Source organism: Scleropages formosus, chromosome 20, assembly GCF_900964775.1.
Source record: "Scleropages formosus chromosome 20, fSclFor1.1, whole genome shotgun sequence".
Classification (NCBI taxonomy): domain Eukaryota; kingdom Metazoa; phylum Chordata; class Actinopteri; order Osteoglossiformes; family Osteoglossidae; genus Scleropages; species Scleropages formosus.
This window is the reverse complement of record NC_041825.1, coordinates 12,210,925-12,229,303: the sequence shown is the minus strand read 5'-3', so window position 1 is coordinate 12,229,303 and position 18,379 is coordinate 12,210,925. Positions and strand designations below refer to the sequence as shown.

Below are 18,379 nucleotides of genomic sequence, written 5' to 3'. Positions count from 1 at the left end.
CTGAGATGGATGCTCACAGTTGAGTGTGAGTGTGTATCACAGGGCAGGGTGGAGGTCAGTTGGGAGGGACCCATAGGCAGCGGGCAACCTTCCGCCGTGGCCCTGTCACCATGGTGAGATAAGACAGCTCCCATGAGAAAGCGCCTTTCAGCCATCCAGCCTTGGGAAGAGCTACCCACTCACTTTCCACAGCCTAGATAACTTCTCTCGACATGACTTCATACTTGCATTTGAATTTGGGTAGTCTAGGAGAGATAAACACATTATTAATAGCTATTTTCCCTTTTGAGTTTTAAATTTATTTAAGAGGATAGCTAAAATTCTGTCTGTTTCATCACACGTTTTCCAAAATGCTGTATGTGAATTTGTGAAATAGGCCAAGAGCATATTGATGAAATGGGCTTCTGAGTTCACTTGTCTGAGACTGATATGAAAAAGATTACCTCAGCTGCAACTGTGATGGATAATTTTCCATACTAACTACATTGTCATAACTTGCTTTGAGTCAGACCAATTAAAATGCCAAATGTTGGCATGATCAAATACACTTCACTGTAAAAACTGTATAATATCTTTTTTATTTGCTGAATAAATTAGAAAAAGAAGCTGATGTGAAATGGAAACCATGCGTACCTTTTAAGCAGGCTTGGTTTACGGGAATGTTCTCTCAATGTGACTCAAGTCAGAAGTATTTGCCCTAATTCTAGGCACTGCATGTGGAGAGGAACTCAGAAATAAGCCCATCTGACACTGAAGCAGCGATGACTTCACCGAGTTCACAAATAAAATTGCTCTGAAAGTCCCTCTCATGCAGAAAATGCCTTTCTAGCCTCCGGCGCTGAATAATAGATGGAGTTAAATTATTCAAAATTGTATAATATTTTAATTACTGTTATCGGCCGTTTTGGTTGTTTACCTCAGTCTAATAAAAAAATAAACAGATTAATGTTTGGTGCTATTAATTACAACTGAACTTCAGTGCTTCTCTATCACAAGCACTGCATCATGTAAGCACATGTATACAGATGCTCCTCTACTTATGATGTTTCGACTTACGATGTTTCAACCTTACGATGATATGATAGTGATACACATTCGGTAGAATTCGTACTTTGAATTTCGATCTCTTCCTGCACTTGCGATATGGGGTATGATACTCTCTCCTGATGCTGGGCGATGGCAGCGAGCCGCAGCATCCACTTAACCACGCTCTCAGTCTCTGTAGCGATCACGCAAACGAGCGTCAACAACCGATACTGTATTGAAAGCGTTTCTTTTTTTAATTTGTGTTTTTGCATCCCATCATGTGTACTGAACGACCATGTGTGTCTCCTGCTTACATTTGCCCAGCTGTAGGTTATGCTAAGTGTTCTGAGCACATTTAAGGTAGGCTAGGCTGTGATGTTCGGTAGGTGCGGTACTGTCTTCTTTTTCAACTTACGATTTTTCCACTTATGATGGGTTTATCGGAATGTAACCCCTTTGTTAGTCGAGGAGTATCTGTAATTTATTTATACCTATTTGTTTACTTATTGAGCAGTTTTCCAGAGGCTTTGGAAACAAACGGCGATGAAACGTGGACTTTAGCGTACAGTGATTTTTGCGGTTGTTTGTTTGCTTCGGTAGCCTTTTCCAAGGCCATCGTGACATTTTTATGGGCTTTTCTTGTTTGGTCTCATAAGTACTGTCACACTAACACCGAGCAGGGACTGTGTGGAAAGCATTTTTATAAAACCCTTCATATCATAATCTCCCCATCTGTGTCAACACAATCTCTCTGTATTTTTATGGCTTCCACAGACCACAATGAAATGTTTGCAACTCACACTATGGTTTTTGATTTGGAATCGATGACAGGGTACCTGCACAAATTATTCATGTGAATTACCCTTCATCACATTGTAATCCACCTGTGACAGTGAACAACTGAACAGTCTACCTGCTCCGTGTTTGAATGGCACTCAGCCTGTACTTTCTGAATAAATTAATGAAACAATCTCAGGATGAAATAAAACAATATTTGCAAAATGTAAAGACAAACAAAAACTAAGTTATGTTTGAGTTCAGTCTGGAACGAACGGATGTCAGTATGCATTATCAAGAAGGATTTTCTATTACTAGTGAAGTATTGTACAGGAACTCGGTTTATGGCAGTCTTTGAAACTTTATCGGACTTGGATTTTTTGCCTCCACTACTGCTTAGAAAGACCCACAAGAATCTATAAAATAATTAGGGGTTTAGTCATGCTCAGTAATTACTCAATTTAATATTAAAACATAGTGGATTGTATTCTGTTTTAATGCATGGACTTGTCTTCAGCTTCTGTGTTTCATGATGCTGCCTGTAACATTGAACTGCACATGTGCCATTGAAGCAGAGCAGCATAATATGATTGAATCATAATTTGGGCTTGTTGGTTTTCTTCCTCTGTCTGAACCTCTGGTTGGGTTGTTTTCATACACATCAGGCTGACTTTTCAAGCTCGTAATTTGTGACCTCAATCATGGCTGAGGTACCCTCTTGACTTCTCTCCTAGAAGAGGTCTGGACCACTGGGGGCCATCATGACATGCAGTTGCTGCACGTGCTTCACGTGAACGGTTAAACAGCTACTCGTGTGATGTACATTGATTCATATGGTGGAAAGAAATTAACTGTACTTATGAATCACACGGTTGCATCTAACTCTCTCTTTCTGCTAGTGTAATTTACACACTGTATTTTGTACATCGCTTTGGAGAAAAGCATCTGCTAAATGAATAAATGTAAGTGTGAACACTCAGACACCTCCTCAACTGTCTGGAAGTATCGGAACAAGAAAGCTGGTGAATTTTTCTTTTTTTCTTGGAAATGTCCTGAATCCCACTAAGTTATGCAGTGACTCGAAGAATGCTGCAGTTATTATTTTTCAAATGTTCATTTCATTTCAGTGAGGGGTCTGCAAAAACATGGGCTGCATCTCCAACCCAGTCCTAATGTAAAACGCCTAAGGTTGAGGTACTAGAGATGAAAATGATGTGAAAAGCACCAGGTGTATGTGCTGTAACTGTGATGTAATAATTACCATGGCATGCAGGTATACCTTCTCTCTGCATTCCAGTGCTGCCACTTTCACTGCTGTAGTAAGAATAGCCTTCTGCTCTTTCGTGGTGTGATGGGCTATGACCCTGCAGGGAGCCTTCGTGCCAGGAGGACCGTGCTCACTCAGGGGTATTCAGCTCAGCTCTCTCCTCTCCGCCCCCCCCGCCAGCTCTGACACGTGAAGCCGCTGCTGGCTGCGAGGAGTTTGCACGTGCCTTTAGTTTCCATGGTGAGCATAGCGTGGCCTGATCGCACCACATGGCACCCTCTCACCTGACTCCACCAAGTTAATGGTGTGAAACAGGCCTGCGAGGTATGCACAGCTTTTCCTCACATGTTTGAGGAGTGCTTTGCTTGGCCGTGCGGGTGGCCTGACATAGTGGGAGGCTCCCTCCTCCTCCCACAGTCTCCTCATACACTGCGGAAGGAACGAGAGGGTCTTCTCGTTGTATTATTTGTCACAGAGGAAGCCCTTGGAAGAAGGATTGCACCCAGTGTCTGGGTGCACAGAAGAGACATGCCAATCACAGATAATTTTACAGATTATGCATCGGTGTAGTTTTGCAGTTTTGTACTTTCTCTCAATGCTGAATACTTTGGGATAATTGATTCCTAAGAATAAAATTTTTCCAAAAGCATGAGTAAACTGGACAGAACTGCTTAGCCCATCCTTGGCTGAATGGCTGCAGTATGCGCTGGTTTGCTTTACTGATTGCACTATTCTAGTACTTCTTTAGGTGGTTAGTTTGCCTGATGTAAACCACGCAGTTTGTTTTCTCGTACAGTTACTGGATTGCAGCCTGTCAGGACCAACTACACACACACACACACACAGTGTCTGAAACTGCTTGTCCCGAGCGGGGTTGCGGTGAACCGGAGCCTAACCCGACAACAATGGGCGCAAGGCTGGAGAGGGAGGGGACACACCCAGGACAGGATGCCACTCTGTCACATGGTACCCCAAGTGGGACTCGAACCCCAGACCCACCAGAGAGCAGGCACAGGCCAAACCGGCTGCGCCAGCACACCCCCCCAGGACCAGCTAAATAAGGATAATTTATTATTCGAATGAATGAATGAATGAATGAATGAATGAATGAATGAGCGAGCGAGCTTTATTGCCAAGTATGTTTGCACATACAAGGAATTCATCTTGGTGACAGGAACTTCCACAGCACAGACAAAATGACAGTGACAAGACACATAATAAAAGTAGAGTGGGCTAATTAAAGATTAAAAAAAAAAAAATATATAGAGTATAAAGTACACAATATACAAAATAGACACTAGACATTATATGTTTGTACAGGTATGTTATATACATGTTATATACATATGTATGTATGTGTGTGTGTGTGTGTGTGTGTGTGTGTGTGTATATATATATATATATATACACACATACACGCACACAATGCAAGGGAAAGTAAATGAGAGATATGATGTGAAAAATAAATATAAATATAAATAGCATTGTTTATTGCACCAGCTAACTCCCTAGGGGGCATTTAGCTGTACATGAGATAGATGGCCTGAGGAAAGAAGTTATTCAATGTCTGATTCACAATTGATAGATCAGGTGTTTTATGTATTTCTGTGTGTATTCTGTCTTTTTCTCCTGGTACGGTGCTACCTAGTCGTAAACCCTCGTGTAGACTTATGTCAACTTTCACACTGAAGGCCTTTGCAGAAAACTTGTTCAGGCTTTTTTGGAGCTCTCAGCCAAACAGCAAAGCCATGAGCTTGTCATGTGTTTGGAGTCCAAACCCACCAAGCCCACAGAATAACTTTTTTTCAGAGCTTATTGACTGCCTCACCCCTGCGGAAATGGACGCTTGACATTTTTCTTCAATGTCTCGTCGCACACAAGGATTCATTTCACACAGATGTGGGCTTTGGGTGTCACTGGTTAATTCAGAAGTGTCAGTCACAGTGGCAAAATGTCTGGAAAATGCAGCATGTGTCACGTGTTCAGCCGTCTTGTAAGCCCACAGTCTTGAGTTTTTTTTTTTTTTAAATTATTTTACAAATCAAACATATTTCTTCACTGTGTATTTCAGGCCTTGCATTTCAGTAAGACTGCTATCCAGTGTTTGCACATGCTCGTGATAACTCTTTTGGGGGATGCCTGTCCTTGCTCCCTGGGCAAATATTCTCAGTGCAGAGTTTGATGTTCTTTTTTTCCTTTCCCTCTTTGCTGTCCAAATTTTGAACTTGTATCTGTGGAAAATATATTGCAGCTGAGGAGCAAGCAGTGATGATCTGAAGCTGTTTGGCTGTGATTACTTGCTGCGTTTGCTGACAGCACAGCATTGCAGTGCGAGGTCTGGGCTGCCGGTCGGCCGGGTGGGGAAGGAGGCCAGCACCACAGCTGGATCAGGAGCACAGCTGGAGCAAAGGGGCGCTCTTAGAGCACGAAGGAAGGCTGTAGCCCAGGGCCCGGACATGCTGCGCTCAGGAAGGAAGTGTCCAACCTTCCCGCAGCACAAATAAATGAGGTAATCAATCACAGATGCTGCACTGCTGGCAACACACAAGCACTGGTGTCCTGTTGTGTCTATGTGAATACTCCCTCTGTCCGATAGCGGGGACGACACACCAGTGATGTCCCTAATGCAAAGTGCATAACAACAATTAGGGCCTTGCATAGGCTTTAGGGAAAACATCTTGAAAAAGGCACAATGCAACACTTGCATTTTTTTTCTTCCAGTATTTACTGAAAATGTTTTACAATGGAGCCAGTCTTTATAAATATTACTCTACAATAAAGCAGTCATGTAGCAGATGAAGCTGCGGGTCACACTATGGCATGATTACAAAGTCTAGCAGCAGAAATAGACATATTGATGTCTTTCACACATTCACATGCTGTTTACTTTGACATTCTGGACTTTTTGGTAGAAAACAGAAATGCTTAGTGTACAGCTTTTGACATTACCAACCAATACTCAAACTTCAGAAAGCAATGTGACAGACAGGAAAAGCATAGAAGTTTTGCAGTTCCTCAGGATGTAAAATCAAAAGGTGATATATATATATATAGTAGATTAATGTATAACTTTTGGTGATATAAGTAAATATCACTAAGGCACTTTGTAACAGTAAATAGGTGACTTTAATATGAATTACTTGCAGTGATTTCTCTATTAGACAGTATGGTATTTTTATTATTTCACTTCAGCCTACATTTATCAAGAGTATAGCAGGAGGAATGGGATTTGAACCCAACACTTCTCAACTACAAGCCAACTGTTCTAATCACTACACTGCCTACTGCCAAGGACACACTCCTGCCAAGGAACAACTAACATTTTTATTTCCACATTGAGTAAATTTGACAAGAGTTACATGCTGAGACCATTAAAGGTACTACACAGGTATCAAAGTAAACTTTTCAGGGTTGATTTTATTATGTGCAGATGTGCATTGTGTCAGGGGCGCGGTGGCGCAGTGGGTTGGACCAGGTCCTGCTCTCCAGTGGGTCTGGGGTTTGAGTCCCGTTTGGGGTGCCTTGGGACGGACTGGCGTCCCGTCCTGGGTGTGTCCCCTCCCCCTCCGGCCTTACGCTCTGTGTTGCCGGGTAGGCTCCGGTTTCTCGCTACCCTGTATGGGACAAGCGGTTCCGAAAGTGTGTGTGCGTGCGCATGCGTGCGTGCGCGCGCGTGCGTGTGCGTGTGAGTGCGCGCGTGCGTGTGCGTGTGAGTGCGCGCGTGCGCGCGCATTGTGTCTATTGTGGGCAGATAATGATCCGTCCAATGGAAATAGGTGCTTAAATGAAAATTGTGAAACTTAATCTGTTATAGCTAGTAGTTCAGTGTAGGTTTGTGGTGGTTCAAAGCCTATCCCAGAATCATATGACATGACACAAGATGCACGTAGGAGGAGACACCAGGCCATTGCAAGGCAATTACATGCAATCTCATGCTACAGGCAGTTGAGTCACCTGAAACACATATGTTTGTACTGTGGGAGGAAACCAGAGCACCCTGACGAAGCCCAGATGAATATGGGGAGAACATGTAAACTCTGTGCAAACTGAGCCAGATTTGGACACATGTCAAAACCCAGAGCCCAGGAGCTGTGAGAGCTGAGTTTCACCTGTCGTGCGATTGTGTCATCCAAACTGAAATACAAACGTAGTACAAAAAAATAGTTAAATATATGGAAAACCTGCGTGTTGATTGTGTCTTACTATTCAACATGCTTAGGAATAGTCATCATAGCACTAAACTACAGTGTGCACTTCTAAAGAGGGAAGAAAATGGTTAATTGGCAGGTTCTACAGAAACTGGAAGCTTTACTGTTTTTCATGCTACCAAAATAACAGCGGGTATATAATGCCCTTTCAGGTTGCCCTTTTGGTATTGCATGGTACTGGTGGAGGAGGAGTGAAGAAATAAATTTAGTTTTCAATAGAACAATTGTTCTAATCTTAAAGGGATTTTAAAAATGGTCTTTTTTTAAATCGAAGGAAAAATTGGAAAGGAAGTGTCAATTAACGTCAGAAAATGTGCTGCATTTCTATTCGTGAGTGGGGTGTGTTGTGAGCTGCGAAGGGAATAAGGTTTCTTGCTGTCAGTATTTTTTGTAACTGTAAATTTATCCCTGAATTTGTTCCAATTTATAAAATGTTTTTTTTTTGTATATTTAAAATATATATAGCTACATTTTCAGGTAGTTAGCAAGCTTTCTAAGAAGGCAGATGTGGAGATTGTTAGATGCTTCCACATTGGCCATTGGCAGTCCACCACAGGTGACCTTGCTCCTCACCTGGATCAGGACCGAGGAACAGTAGAACATCGCTGAGAATGTGCGGTATCATCAGCTCTTATGGTTAATATTGTTAGTGTTGCGTGAAATTAACTGCCCTTCAAAGGTGATTTAACCAAAGGTGTAACACAATGGGGAAGGGGGGTAAAACTTGAGTACTGCTGCTTGTTTTTTTTGGCATCCTAGTACCTGACAATTGACTGGATCTATTGTTCTACTGGGAGTGAAAAGATTTGGCCTGTTGTGACTTTTTTGCCCTGTTCTGATATTTGATATAACTAAAGCTTGTTGGTATAGAGGCGCACGGTATTATAAAATAAGGGGCTGTATTTGTACTGCTGTAGAAGACAGCTGGTAGCACAGTGATTTGAGCTGCTGCCTTTGGACCCAAAGGTTGCAGGTTCGACCCTCACCTCCAGCTGTAGTACCCTTGTGCAAGATACTTACCCTAAAATTGTAAATTCAGTAAAATTGCCCAGCTCTATAAATGGGTAAATTGTTGTAAGTACCTTGAAATTGTAAATCGCTTTGGAGAAAAGTTTCTGCTAAATGAATAAATGTAAATATAAAACAAAATCTGTAGCTGCTGTGGCAGGAAAAAGCCAGAACCTGGCATTGGAGCCAGTTCTTAGACATTTGATCAGAGACAATGTCTCACGGTAGTGGCTGGGGGTCCTTATGCAGCTTATGTCCCCTGCATCTGCATAGCCCTCACCTGTTTGTTTTCCCTGCTCATGAGCTGCTGCTCCTCTTGCTCCTCTTGCTGGCTTGTGCAGTGTAACCCAGGACCACAACAGTCAGAGTTGAAACACGCCCCGGGAAGTCGCTGTCAAGTTGCTGGACTCGTGGTCGGCACCAGGGAGCTATTCCTGCACTCCAGAGAATGACATTCAACCCTTGCATTTTGAAGAGTTAGACCGTAAATACGAACTAATGGTTTGTCAAAACCAGAAGCTTGTATATGGAAAAAGTAACATTTTTTGCTTGCTCTGTGCAAACATTGTGCAATTTGTGTGAAGCAAGAGATTAATAAATATGTGACTTTTAACAAAAGGGGGTAATGTGTGGAAGCTCTCTATTGTGCTTGTATAATGCTTTTCATTTAGTGGACCTCTGATATTAATCTGCTGGTATTTTAGAATTTATTTAGATATTTCTTCTGACCTGGCGTTTGAGTAATGGATGTGGAATAAATGATATTTACTCCTGAATGAGCACCCAGAATTTAAAATCTGTCACTTTCAGAGTAAACGGCAACACAATGGAAGGGAGCAGACTTGACACTTACACTCCAGTCTGGAAGTGGTTTGGAAGGACTGGTTTTGTCTGGCGGCTCAAAAGTTAAGTGTCTGTTGCAGAGCAGTTGTTACTAGAAAAGACTACTTAACAAATTACTGTTTGAACAGGTCTGTAGTTAGCGTGGGACATGTGCTTCTATATAGAAGTTGAGAAAAAAAACCAGTGTTAGAAATCAGTTGTTCAGAAAGTGAGCTTCACACTCGGACGACATTCGAGGGTTGCACGTCTGGTTCCAGTGTCCCTCTTTTGGAAATCCTGCAATCTTCTGGGCTCCTGAAGGTCCTCTTCCCAGAAACAGCAGAGGACGGCAAGAGGACTTGGATTCCGAAACAACACCCTTCCGCCAAACACCCACAGCATCTGGTGGAAGGGGTGGCATTGGCTGCCATTAAACAGAGGATGTTGCTGTAGTTTCAGGCTGTGCTGAAGCACCTCCCTGTTGGGGAACAAAGTTCTCTCCTCCCTCTCAAAAAAATAAATACAAGAATTAGTCATGTCATTGACTGTCCTTAGTGGTCGACCCAACCCAAGCATTAAACCTGAAGCACAGACTGGATCTGGAAGAGAGTGGTAAAAACAATTCACTTAAGTAGATGCACACGGTAAAATGAGGAGAGGTAAAGGAAAAGGAGGTAAAGGAGCAATTTATTTGAACTCTGCAGAACAATGCATGCTTTACATCAAACGTACTTTACTTATTTGGTTGTGTGCAGTAGTCAGTAAGTTCAGAATTACTGAAGATGTAATTCCTGCAAAGGAATGTGATACATCCTTTCGATAACACAGCTCTGGGTTTGGCTTTTTCCACTACAGTCAGTGTTGGAGCTTTCTGTGTGGCGCGAGTGCACGTCACACCTGCTCCATCATCATGGTTGTGCTTAACTGTTGCTGCGATCCACGGTGGCACCGGCTAGACCTGTCGAGACAGAGCGCTGGGTTGCTGATGGAGAGCAGCATGGACATCAGTTCCTGACACAGTTGGTGGCTGGGGTTTTTCACAAAACAGGAAAGTGGCTCTGGTCTCATACCCACCGCTGGCATCCAGCAGAACCCTAGAGCTCAAGTTTTCATGCTAAATTCAGATCAGGATGATTCAATTTTTTTCTTAAGTTGTTTAGGTTGCCTCATGATATGGGAAGTTAAAGGAAAACTGAAGGAAACAAACTGGATTCAGGAAATTATGGCCTAAAAGACAATAACTCAGACATAAATTTTTGGATTAAATCAGACCCGGTTCTTGGCTGTTTTGGCTGGGGGCAGTGAGATGTAAAGGGTGGGTGTGCCTTTAGTTAGTCGGATTATGAAAAACTGCTCTTGGAGGGATAGAGTGAAAATCTTTGGGGCGGTGCCTGCCATAGCCCCCCTCTAGCACCGGCTGTGGATTAAATGCAGTTTAATGAGAACCTATTGTTTACCTAAGCATTTAAGTGTTGTTTTTTTTCCTCAGAACATTTTAAATAAGGTTCAGTTTCAGAATTAACAATCTTGCGTGGGTTTGTGTTAAGATGAAAGTTAGCGAAATGAGATGGGCTAGGTGGGTATCAAATTTTGGGCCAAAGGAAAGTTCTCCATGGAGCCCAACAGTGCCACCACAGGCTATAGTCAGTACTCCAGCCTTCATTGTCTTACAGCAAGTCTGTTAGACAGCAAGCTGCTTTATCCACAGTACAAACTGTCTCAACATGCTGATCACAGTGTACTGCCATTGTTTGCATTTCAAGGCTTTTAATTAAAAAAAAACACAGGCTCTACTTTGCCCATGAACCTCTGAATCAGTGTTTATTTGTACAAAATGAGAGGAAACCCCTTTCCCCTAGGACTGCTGGGGACCTTGGACAGCCAGCTGGTGAGATCAGTGGAAGTGAGAAGCTGAAGTATGTGTGCTTTAAGGATACATTGAGTTGGCATCGCCTGAAACTTTCCTAACTACTCGGATGAGGAGCAGTATGGAGATCCTCAAATTACATGTACCAACGAGTGCGAACTCTTGGATGAGGAAATGAACTTGAAATCTCGAGGACGTGCATGTTTCACGTGGTGGTGCAGTGGGTGAACAACTGGACTTGAAATAATAAGGACACACATGTTCCGGAGTCATGTACCCTGTGAAGAGGTGCTGACATAATTGCTGTGTCTGGTAAATTATTAGGAGATAAACCCGTTTGATTACTGGAACCCTTTTGGCCTTATTGTCGGGTTGCTCCGTGTCCCTCTGCTATACGGTTAGCTGTTCTCTCCGCTATCCTCAGGTGGGGTAGGGTAACCTGTGCGTCTTCACCCCCCGCCGAATCCCCATCCCCAACCCAGCCCCCAGCTCCTACATGTATCTTAGGCCTGAGATGTGGTGAGGATTACACGGGAACAATGGTGGGGCACACATGAGCGCAGTGCCGACGTTGCGCGAGCCGTGTTCCTGCCCGTGGCTGCTGCCGCACCTCAACCCCCGCCCCCCCCAAACGAAGGGTTCGCAAAAAAATCACTGCCGGTACCTCACTTTACCACACAGTCACCTCCTCCGTACCTTTGACCGTGCTCCAGGACCTGACCACGAGCGTGGAGACTCGTGCTAATGTTAAAACCAATGCAACAACAATGTATTAGGAGAAAAAGCACAAAAGTTTTCATAATAAAGCAGATCCAAAGGAGCCGATACACAGCGTTCCTTGTAAACTGTTCCACAGGAAGTGGGAAAAGCGAAATTCAGTCCAGCTTCATCTCTCGTGACCTTTTTAAAACATGACTCTGTAGACTACATGGAAGAGAAAGGACAATGAGAAGTAGCTCTTGCTTCTGCTACGGTGAGCTGCCTTTTCCACTTGCAGAAGGGTACGGTACACTCCATTTTCGAACTGGGCTTCAACACGCACATGCTGTTGGTTCTTTTTACAGCGCCTCTCAAATGAGTTCAGAAGTGTGGCCCGTCTCCAGGTCTAGCCAGCCTTTTTCCTGGCCAGCGGCACTTTACCAAGTGTTGGAAAACACCTTTACAGTTATGTATTTGGCAGATTCCTTTCTCCTAAGCAATGTGCAACTTGAGGTGAAAAAAAACAGTTTTTAAAGCACTGTTTGTTTGTGTAAAATCTCCATTTTACTAGCGCACATTGTTTAAGTAGCTACCTATACAAGTGGAAAAACAAATAGCACATATGCCTATAATAGTATCAGATGGTGCTGGGCTAATTTTGAAGCTCTAGGAAGATCAACAAAGAACTGCATTTGAGAGAGATGAGTTTCGAGACCTTTCTTGAGTTCTGAGAGGGATTCAGCATTTCTGAGGGAAATGGGGAGTTTGCTCCAGCATGCTGGGGAGAAGACAGAACAAGAGTGGCCAATGGTGAGAGGTGCAGGTGTATAGCACTCTTGCTGGGGTGCAGAGAGTGATCAGGCCTTGTAGGTATTGGGTTGCAGATCCTTTGACCATCTAGCTGGGTCTCAAACTTGTTCTGGGCAGTTACAGGAAGCCAGTTAGCTACTGAGCTTATCCCTCACTCAGCTGGTATGATGACTTCCTGTTTGTTACTATGAAACACTCATGAGCTCAGGTATAGCAAAATCCAACATGGACTCTGGGCCAGGGCTGGTCAACCCAGAAACACTGGTCGATCAGCATGGAAGTCTTTAAGTCAGTCATTGTTGCATGTGAGCCAGCTGATCTGCAGTCAAGTGGGGTGTTTTTCAAAGTGTTTCCTCATTAGCTATGAATGCAAAGTCATTGTGAGGTTACGGCGCACAGTTGGTCAGGAGCAACCCACCTCTTCTCGATCCACCCAATCCCTGAGAGATTTACTGGAGGGAAAATCTCAGTCCTGTTGTCACACAGCGAACAGTGTAAGGCACACATATTTATAGCTTATTGTCCAATGCTTTAGAAAGCTGAATAAAAATAAAACAGATGTCCTTGCTATCTTGTTTTTCCTGTTTTATCTTGTTCTTGTATACATGATGTCTGTTTTTAACTGTGCAGTGCTGTACTTTCCATGGGTTTTGATGGGATGGCTGATGCGGAACGCCAGCATGACAGCCCCACCCTGTGGCCAGAAACTGTAACGCGCTCCTTTTACAGGAACAACAGACTGGGACGGCCAACCTTTTACTTCCAAGGAGTGCGATCTTCAGTTGTAGCTCAGGAATGGCAGGTGGTGTGGTGTGGTTATCTGTTCATTTCTACCCACTGAATTGACCGACGGTGATTAAATTAGAGTGCAATTATTTAATTGCTCAAATTCTTTCAACCATTGTTCATTCCAAGTTCTATTTCCAGTTTACAAAGTTAATTTAAGGTAGATTAAAAAAAATATGCAGATGTTGTGAGGATTTTGTTTGTATCAGTTACCAGAAATAGCATAACGGAGACTGCAATATATTGCTATAAACTGGAATACCTTGCAGTCAGTTCATATGCATTGTCTAGTTGTAAAAGACATCTTGTTTCTGATCTCGACTTCTGTATAAGGGCAGTGCCAGGTGTACTAGTCCAGGTGAGTGTGGTCATCTAAGAGGAGGGCTGAAGTTTTCCCCTGTTACACCTCATGTAAATGTGCAAGGAGTGGCAAACAGTTTCAATGATGTAGGTTAAAAAATTTAAATAATGCAATAATATTAGAAGTATAGAGTGATATGCAAGACTGGATTTTAACTTTAATGACAAGCTTTAAGAATGTTTTTTTTCCTCCTTCAAATGTTCTTTTTAAGTTCTGCTCATCTGATGTTGACTGCACTGATCACATATGTAGAGTGCTTCCAAAATGTTCTGTCTCCACTTATGTCTTTAGGCTGTAGGTGTGTCCATCGTCACTGTGATTGCATCCATCTCGTGGTTGTCAGTCATCCATTTATTCTTTTTCAACCGTTTCTTCACTGAGTTTAGCCATAGAGAATCCGTTTTTGTGTCTCGCTGAAGGACTGAGCACTTGGGCTGTGATCCTGTGGTTTGATGTGTGTCAGTGTGTGACAGCTTTGGTTGACACCTCTGCTGCACTGGGGGTGTCTCTGTGTCAGAGAGGATTGACAGGCCATACGCTGTGACCTGTGGGGCGGTGTGTGTCACGTTCTGGATGTGTCAGCACTGCACCCCCCTGTCCCCTGTGGTAGCCTCTGTGTGTGTCAGCACGCCTCCAGGCCTACGTGGTCCCGCCTCTCACTATGCGTTTGTGTGTTTCTAGCTGGCAGCCGTGGGTCCGCACAGGGAACATGGCTGAGCAGCGCCATGAGAGCAGCAGCAGCCTGCAAAGGAAAAAGCCGCCATGGCTGAAGTTGGACATTCCCAGTGCGCAGCATTCGCTGGACGAATCCCACACCGTTGTCCAGGTACCGCCCCCTTGCTTCATGACACCCCTTGCACGGTGTCCCCATCTACCTGAGGCACTCCTGACTGAACCGCTTATTTAACATGTGCGACTACAGTCTTTTGGAATATGAACCTTGGTCGTCTATCAGCAAAGCATTATGATGGGGACTGAAGACATTCAGTGAGACTGTCAAAAGTGTCATTTGGTGGAGATCCAGCTCCTGAGTCTGTACTACTGAGGACTCAATAACAGATGAATGTGCTGTACAGGCTGCTTTACTTTGACACTCATGTGTAGTGTTACGCAGGCAGAGCCACGGACACACACACACACACACACACACACACTCAAACAGAGCCGTGGAGACACATTTCAGCAGCCCTGTGTCTCACACACAGACGTCTTTCTTGTCTCTTGCTATTTTGCGGTGGTCACGTTCATGTCTCCCACTGCTGTATGCCGCTCTCTCTCCTCTATCCGACTGTTCCACGCTGCTCTCTGTCTCATATCACGCTTCTTTTGCAGCCGGTGAAGCCGCAGGGTTTCTTGCGCAGCCTCAGTGTGCCTGCGGAGAACACACACCCGAGCTCTCCACTGTGCGATCCCCGTGACTTCCGTGACCCCCGTGACCAACGGCGATCCGCCCTACAACGGCAGCCCTCCATCACCCAGACCATCAAGAGGTAGAGGGAGTTTGCTTCGCCGCTGCTTCCCAACCACACAAACATGCAAACATCCAAACAAACATATGCATGAAATAGTTCACACTCATCCCCCAGTAGTCAATCTCCAGTTATGTGGTTTTTCACATATCCAGTCTGAGATGATTAATACCTATCATCATTAATTGGTCCAGTCTGGTCCATTTGTCCAGTCTGCCGCATTCAGTCCAGGCCGTGACGTTCGGACCACTGTGATACACTGAGGCAACAACTGAAAACTATGGCAAGGGGCTGTGTGAGAGACACTGTGAGAGACATTGTGCTTTAGTTTTCTTATTTTTCATTTAAATGTGACATATTGTGTTTGTCATTCTCAAGCCAGTCTACAAACACTATCACTGAAAATTTACTTTAAGAAATCAATAATTTAATTTTTTTTTTTTAAAATATAAACTGCATCACTCATTAATGAAATTTCTCCACATCGCTTGCAGATATGCACCATTCAAAAATGCTTTGACTGAATGAAAAATGTATTTAAATTTGTTTCTGAAGAGCAAACCATGAGTAAGTAAAAGTCCATAAACTTTTAATGTTCCGCTTTTTCCTCATGGCACTAGTCACCATTTAGGGTGTTTTTTTTTTCTCATGAATATGGGATGAGGTTAGAACAAATTGGAATTTTTTGCCCATAAAAAAATAATGCATAAAGTAATTTCATTATCCAGTTTTTTTTTTTTTTACTGACTCTATTTTCAGGAAGGAATTAGGACCAGATAACAGGAGATTAAGTATGTTTGTTTCTCATACTAGTTTTGGACCTTCTCAAATGTGTTAGAGCAAATATGAAACGCTGGCATTCCTCACCATTCGCTTTTACGAAAGGGAATGAAAAGCTAAAATATTTACACTGTCTCTCACTGGCTCACTGTTTTCACTTCCACAATGAATCACAGTTCATTTGGCAATATTAAGTACAAGAGAGACTACTGTAATTTTTACATCACTCTGCATGACGGACATTCTAGAATAATGGACAAAGATGTATTTTTTTGCATGTAAAATGTGTGTGTGTGTGATTGCATGCCTGTGTTATTACCCCTACATGTGACATCCAGACTTTGATGGTGCCGATGAGAAAGCGAGTGTTTGTTCATCATTCAGTGATGCAGTGTTCAGCAAACACCCCCAGTGCGTAAGGATCCACACTGTAAACCTCCGGAGACAAATGTTTGTGTGCCGAGTTTGACAGCTGCTGCTCTGTGTGTGTGTTTCTCTGTGACGGTGTACCTGTCCTTACTGGCGTCTGCAGAACGGCGTTTTTTGCGAGTTGCTGTTTAGTGCATGAGACCCTCTCGCACGTATCCATGGAAACGTCCACACGCATAGACGGCTGCCTCATTCTCAGCTAAGAACTGCCTGTTTGCTCACTTGCTTCCCACTGAACTCACTCTTTTTCTTCTCCTCCCTTGTTTCTTCTATCCTTCCTTCCTGCCTTCCTTCTGCACTGTGCTCTTCACATGTGATGGGCCATTTCCAGCAACAAGAAGGTCCGCTTTGAACGGATTAACACGGTGCCCATTAAGGGGCAGCGGGCTGCGCGTCACGTTCCCAGCAGACGCCAGTCGCTGTCCAAAATCGTCCTCAGGTACTGTGAGGGATGGCCGACCCGACCTGCACCACCTAACTGACAGTGGAGAGAAGTGGAATGAGGAGGAATCGCCTTTAAACTTGACCCTTATCCACTTTGGCAGCAGACACCCGTCACTCCTCTCTGCGCATTTCTAGTGTCACTTTATTTCACTCTCCTAAATTTTGCATGCCTTCCTACAGCTCTGTCCACCTCACTCATGCACTTTTAACAAGCTGCTCCCTCTTCTGGTTTTATGCAAATTCTAGCGTGAGTGTTGGGACAGATGCTCCATAGATAAACACATGCACTTTGTTAGAGCCATTAGGCACATGTCCACCTTTAAGCCAAGCGTTACACCTCCTGTTTTATGTGTATATTATATCTGCTGACAGAGAATGGGGTTTCTCTGTGTGCGTTACTGTTATTTCTGTGCAACCTTATTACTCGTTCAAGAGTCATTCATAATTAACAGATCTGTAATACTGTCCATACTTCGAATGATGTTGTTATTATAACCTTTTTTTTTGTATAATGACAGCGACATATGTTGTGCTTTAATTACTGTTTGTGGAGGGTGGGTGGTGACGCAGTGAGAGCACAATGGAGCCCACCCAGTTATCCTAGACATCTGCTCCGCTTCAAAGGCTCCCGGAATCCACCTGCGCCGTGTTTGGTCACATTTCCAGCCATTGTTCTACAGTGTGTCAACATGCTTGTCTTCAGTGCATCTGTGCTGTGTGCGGCTTCAGTCGATCTCGCAGCCGGCAGGGACGACAGCCGGCGTGGCGATCGGCATCTCTTTTTAAGAGATCTGCTTTAACATGTTAAGGAGCGGCGTCCCCGTTTACCGCCCACCGATGAGGCCCTGACCCGTCGACGCCTGATATCGGATGCTGCGTGACGCGGTGGCCCTCCAGGTGTTCCAGCAACTGCCATGTTCTATTTATAGCTGTGGGAGAGGTGGCAGGGGGTGGCACAGAGGTGACGTGCTGGGGCCTGTATAAGCAAAAGGAATGTCGGGCACAAAGCGGACACCGACTAGGGCCCGCTGTCATTTTTAAGTTATCACGCCGCTCTCAGCGCACACAAGGACCTGCCATCGTTCCAGGAGCCCACCATCGACACCGTGCAGGTAGGGAGAGAGCTGCTGATTGGGAGGGAGAGAAAAGGGTATATGTGCTCGAGATATTTTCCACGCTGAATGGAAAGCCCCAGACGAGGGCAGATTTCTTCAATGTAACCCCTTTTCGAGACTCATGCTTCTTGGGGCGCTGCTGATCCTCACTCTATTGCTGGAATGCAGGGTCTCCACTTGTGTTTCCCTCTCTGGGGAAGTGTTTGGCCATTTCTGTGGTCACATGAGCTGGTTGTGGTCACAGATGCTTGTCAGAAGGACCTACACTGACCAGACGCAGTAGATCAGATCAACGGCTGTATGTGAGGCGTGGTCTCTGCTAAAGACATCACAGGCTGTAATTATATTTAATTAGGGTTATGGTCCAGGTATTGTAAAGGGGGAGCCTGACAGTGCAGATTGTACATTGGTTTGGATGTTATGGATCACGGTTTTGCTTTTTTAAATTGACACTAGAATGGTGTGTGGTGTGTTGCAGCTGTCTGGGTTGAGCAGGAGGCACACAGACAGC

The 18,379-nt window shown here is 44.1% G+C and overlaps 1 protein-coding gene across 4 annotated transcripts in view; it reads left to right on the top strand.

Moving 5' to 3' along the window:
- Nucleotides 1-18,379, top strand: part of rhbdf1b (rhomboid 5 homolog 1b (Drosophila)) — a 44,921-nt gene that overhangs the window by 10,779 nt on the left and 15,763 nt on the right. For 2 of the 4 annotated variants that reach the window (XM_018762037.2, XM_018762039.2), the window contains exons 2-4: nucleotides 14,313-14,457; nucleotides 14,964-15,121; nucleotides 16,641-16,748. In XM_018762037.2, coding sequence (XP_018617553.1) covers nucleotides 14,341-14,457; nucleotides 14,964-15,121; nucleotides 16,641-16,748 — 383 coding nt within the window. In that variant the 5' untranslated portion in view covers nucleotides 14,313-14,340. The remainder of the gene's footprint in view (nucleotides 1-14,312; nucleotides 14,458-14,963; nucleotides 15,122-16,640; nucleotides 16,749-18,379) is intronic. The other 2 variants (XM_018762038.2, XM_018762040.2) reach the window with 1 other exon arrangement.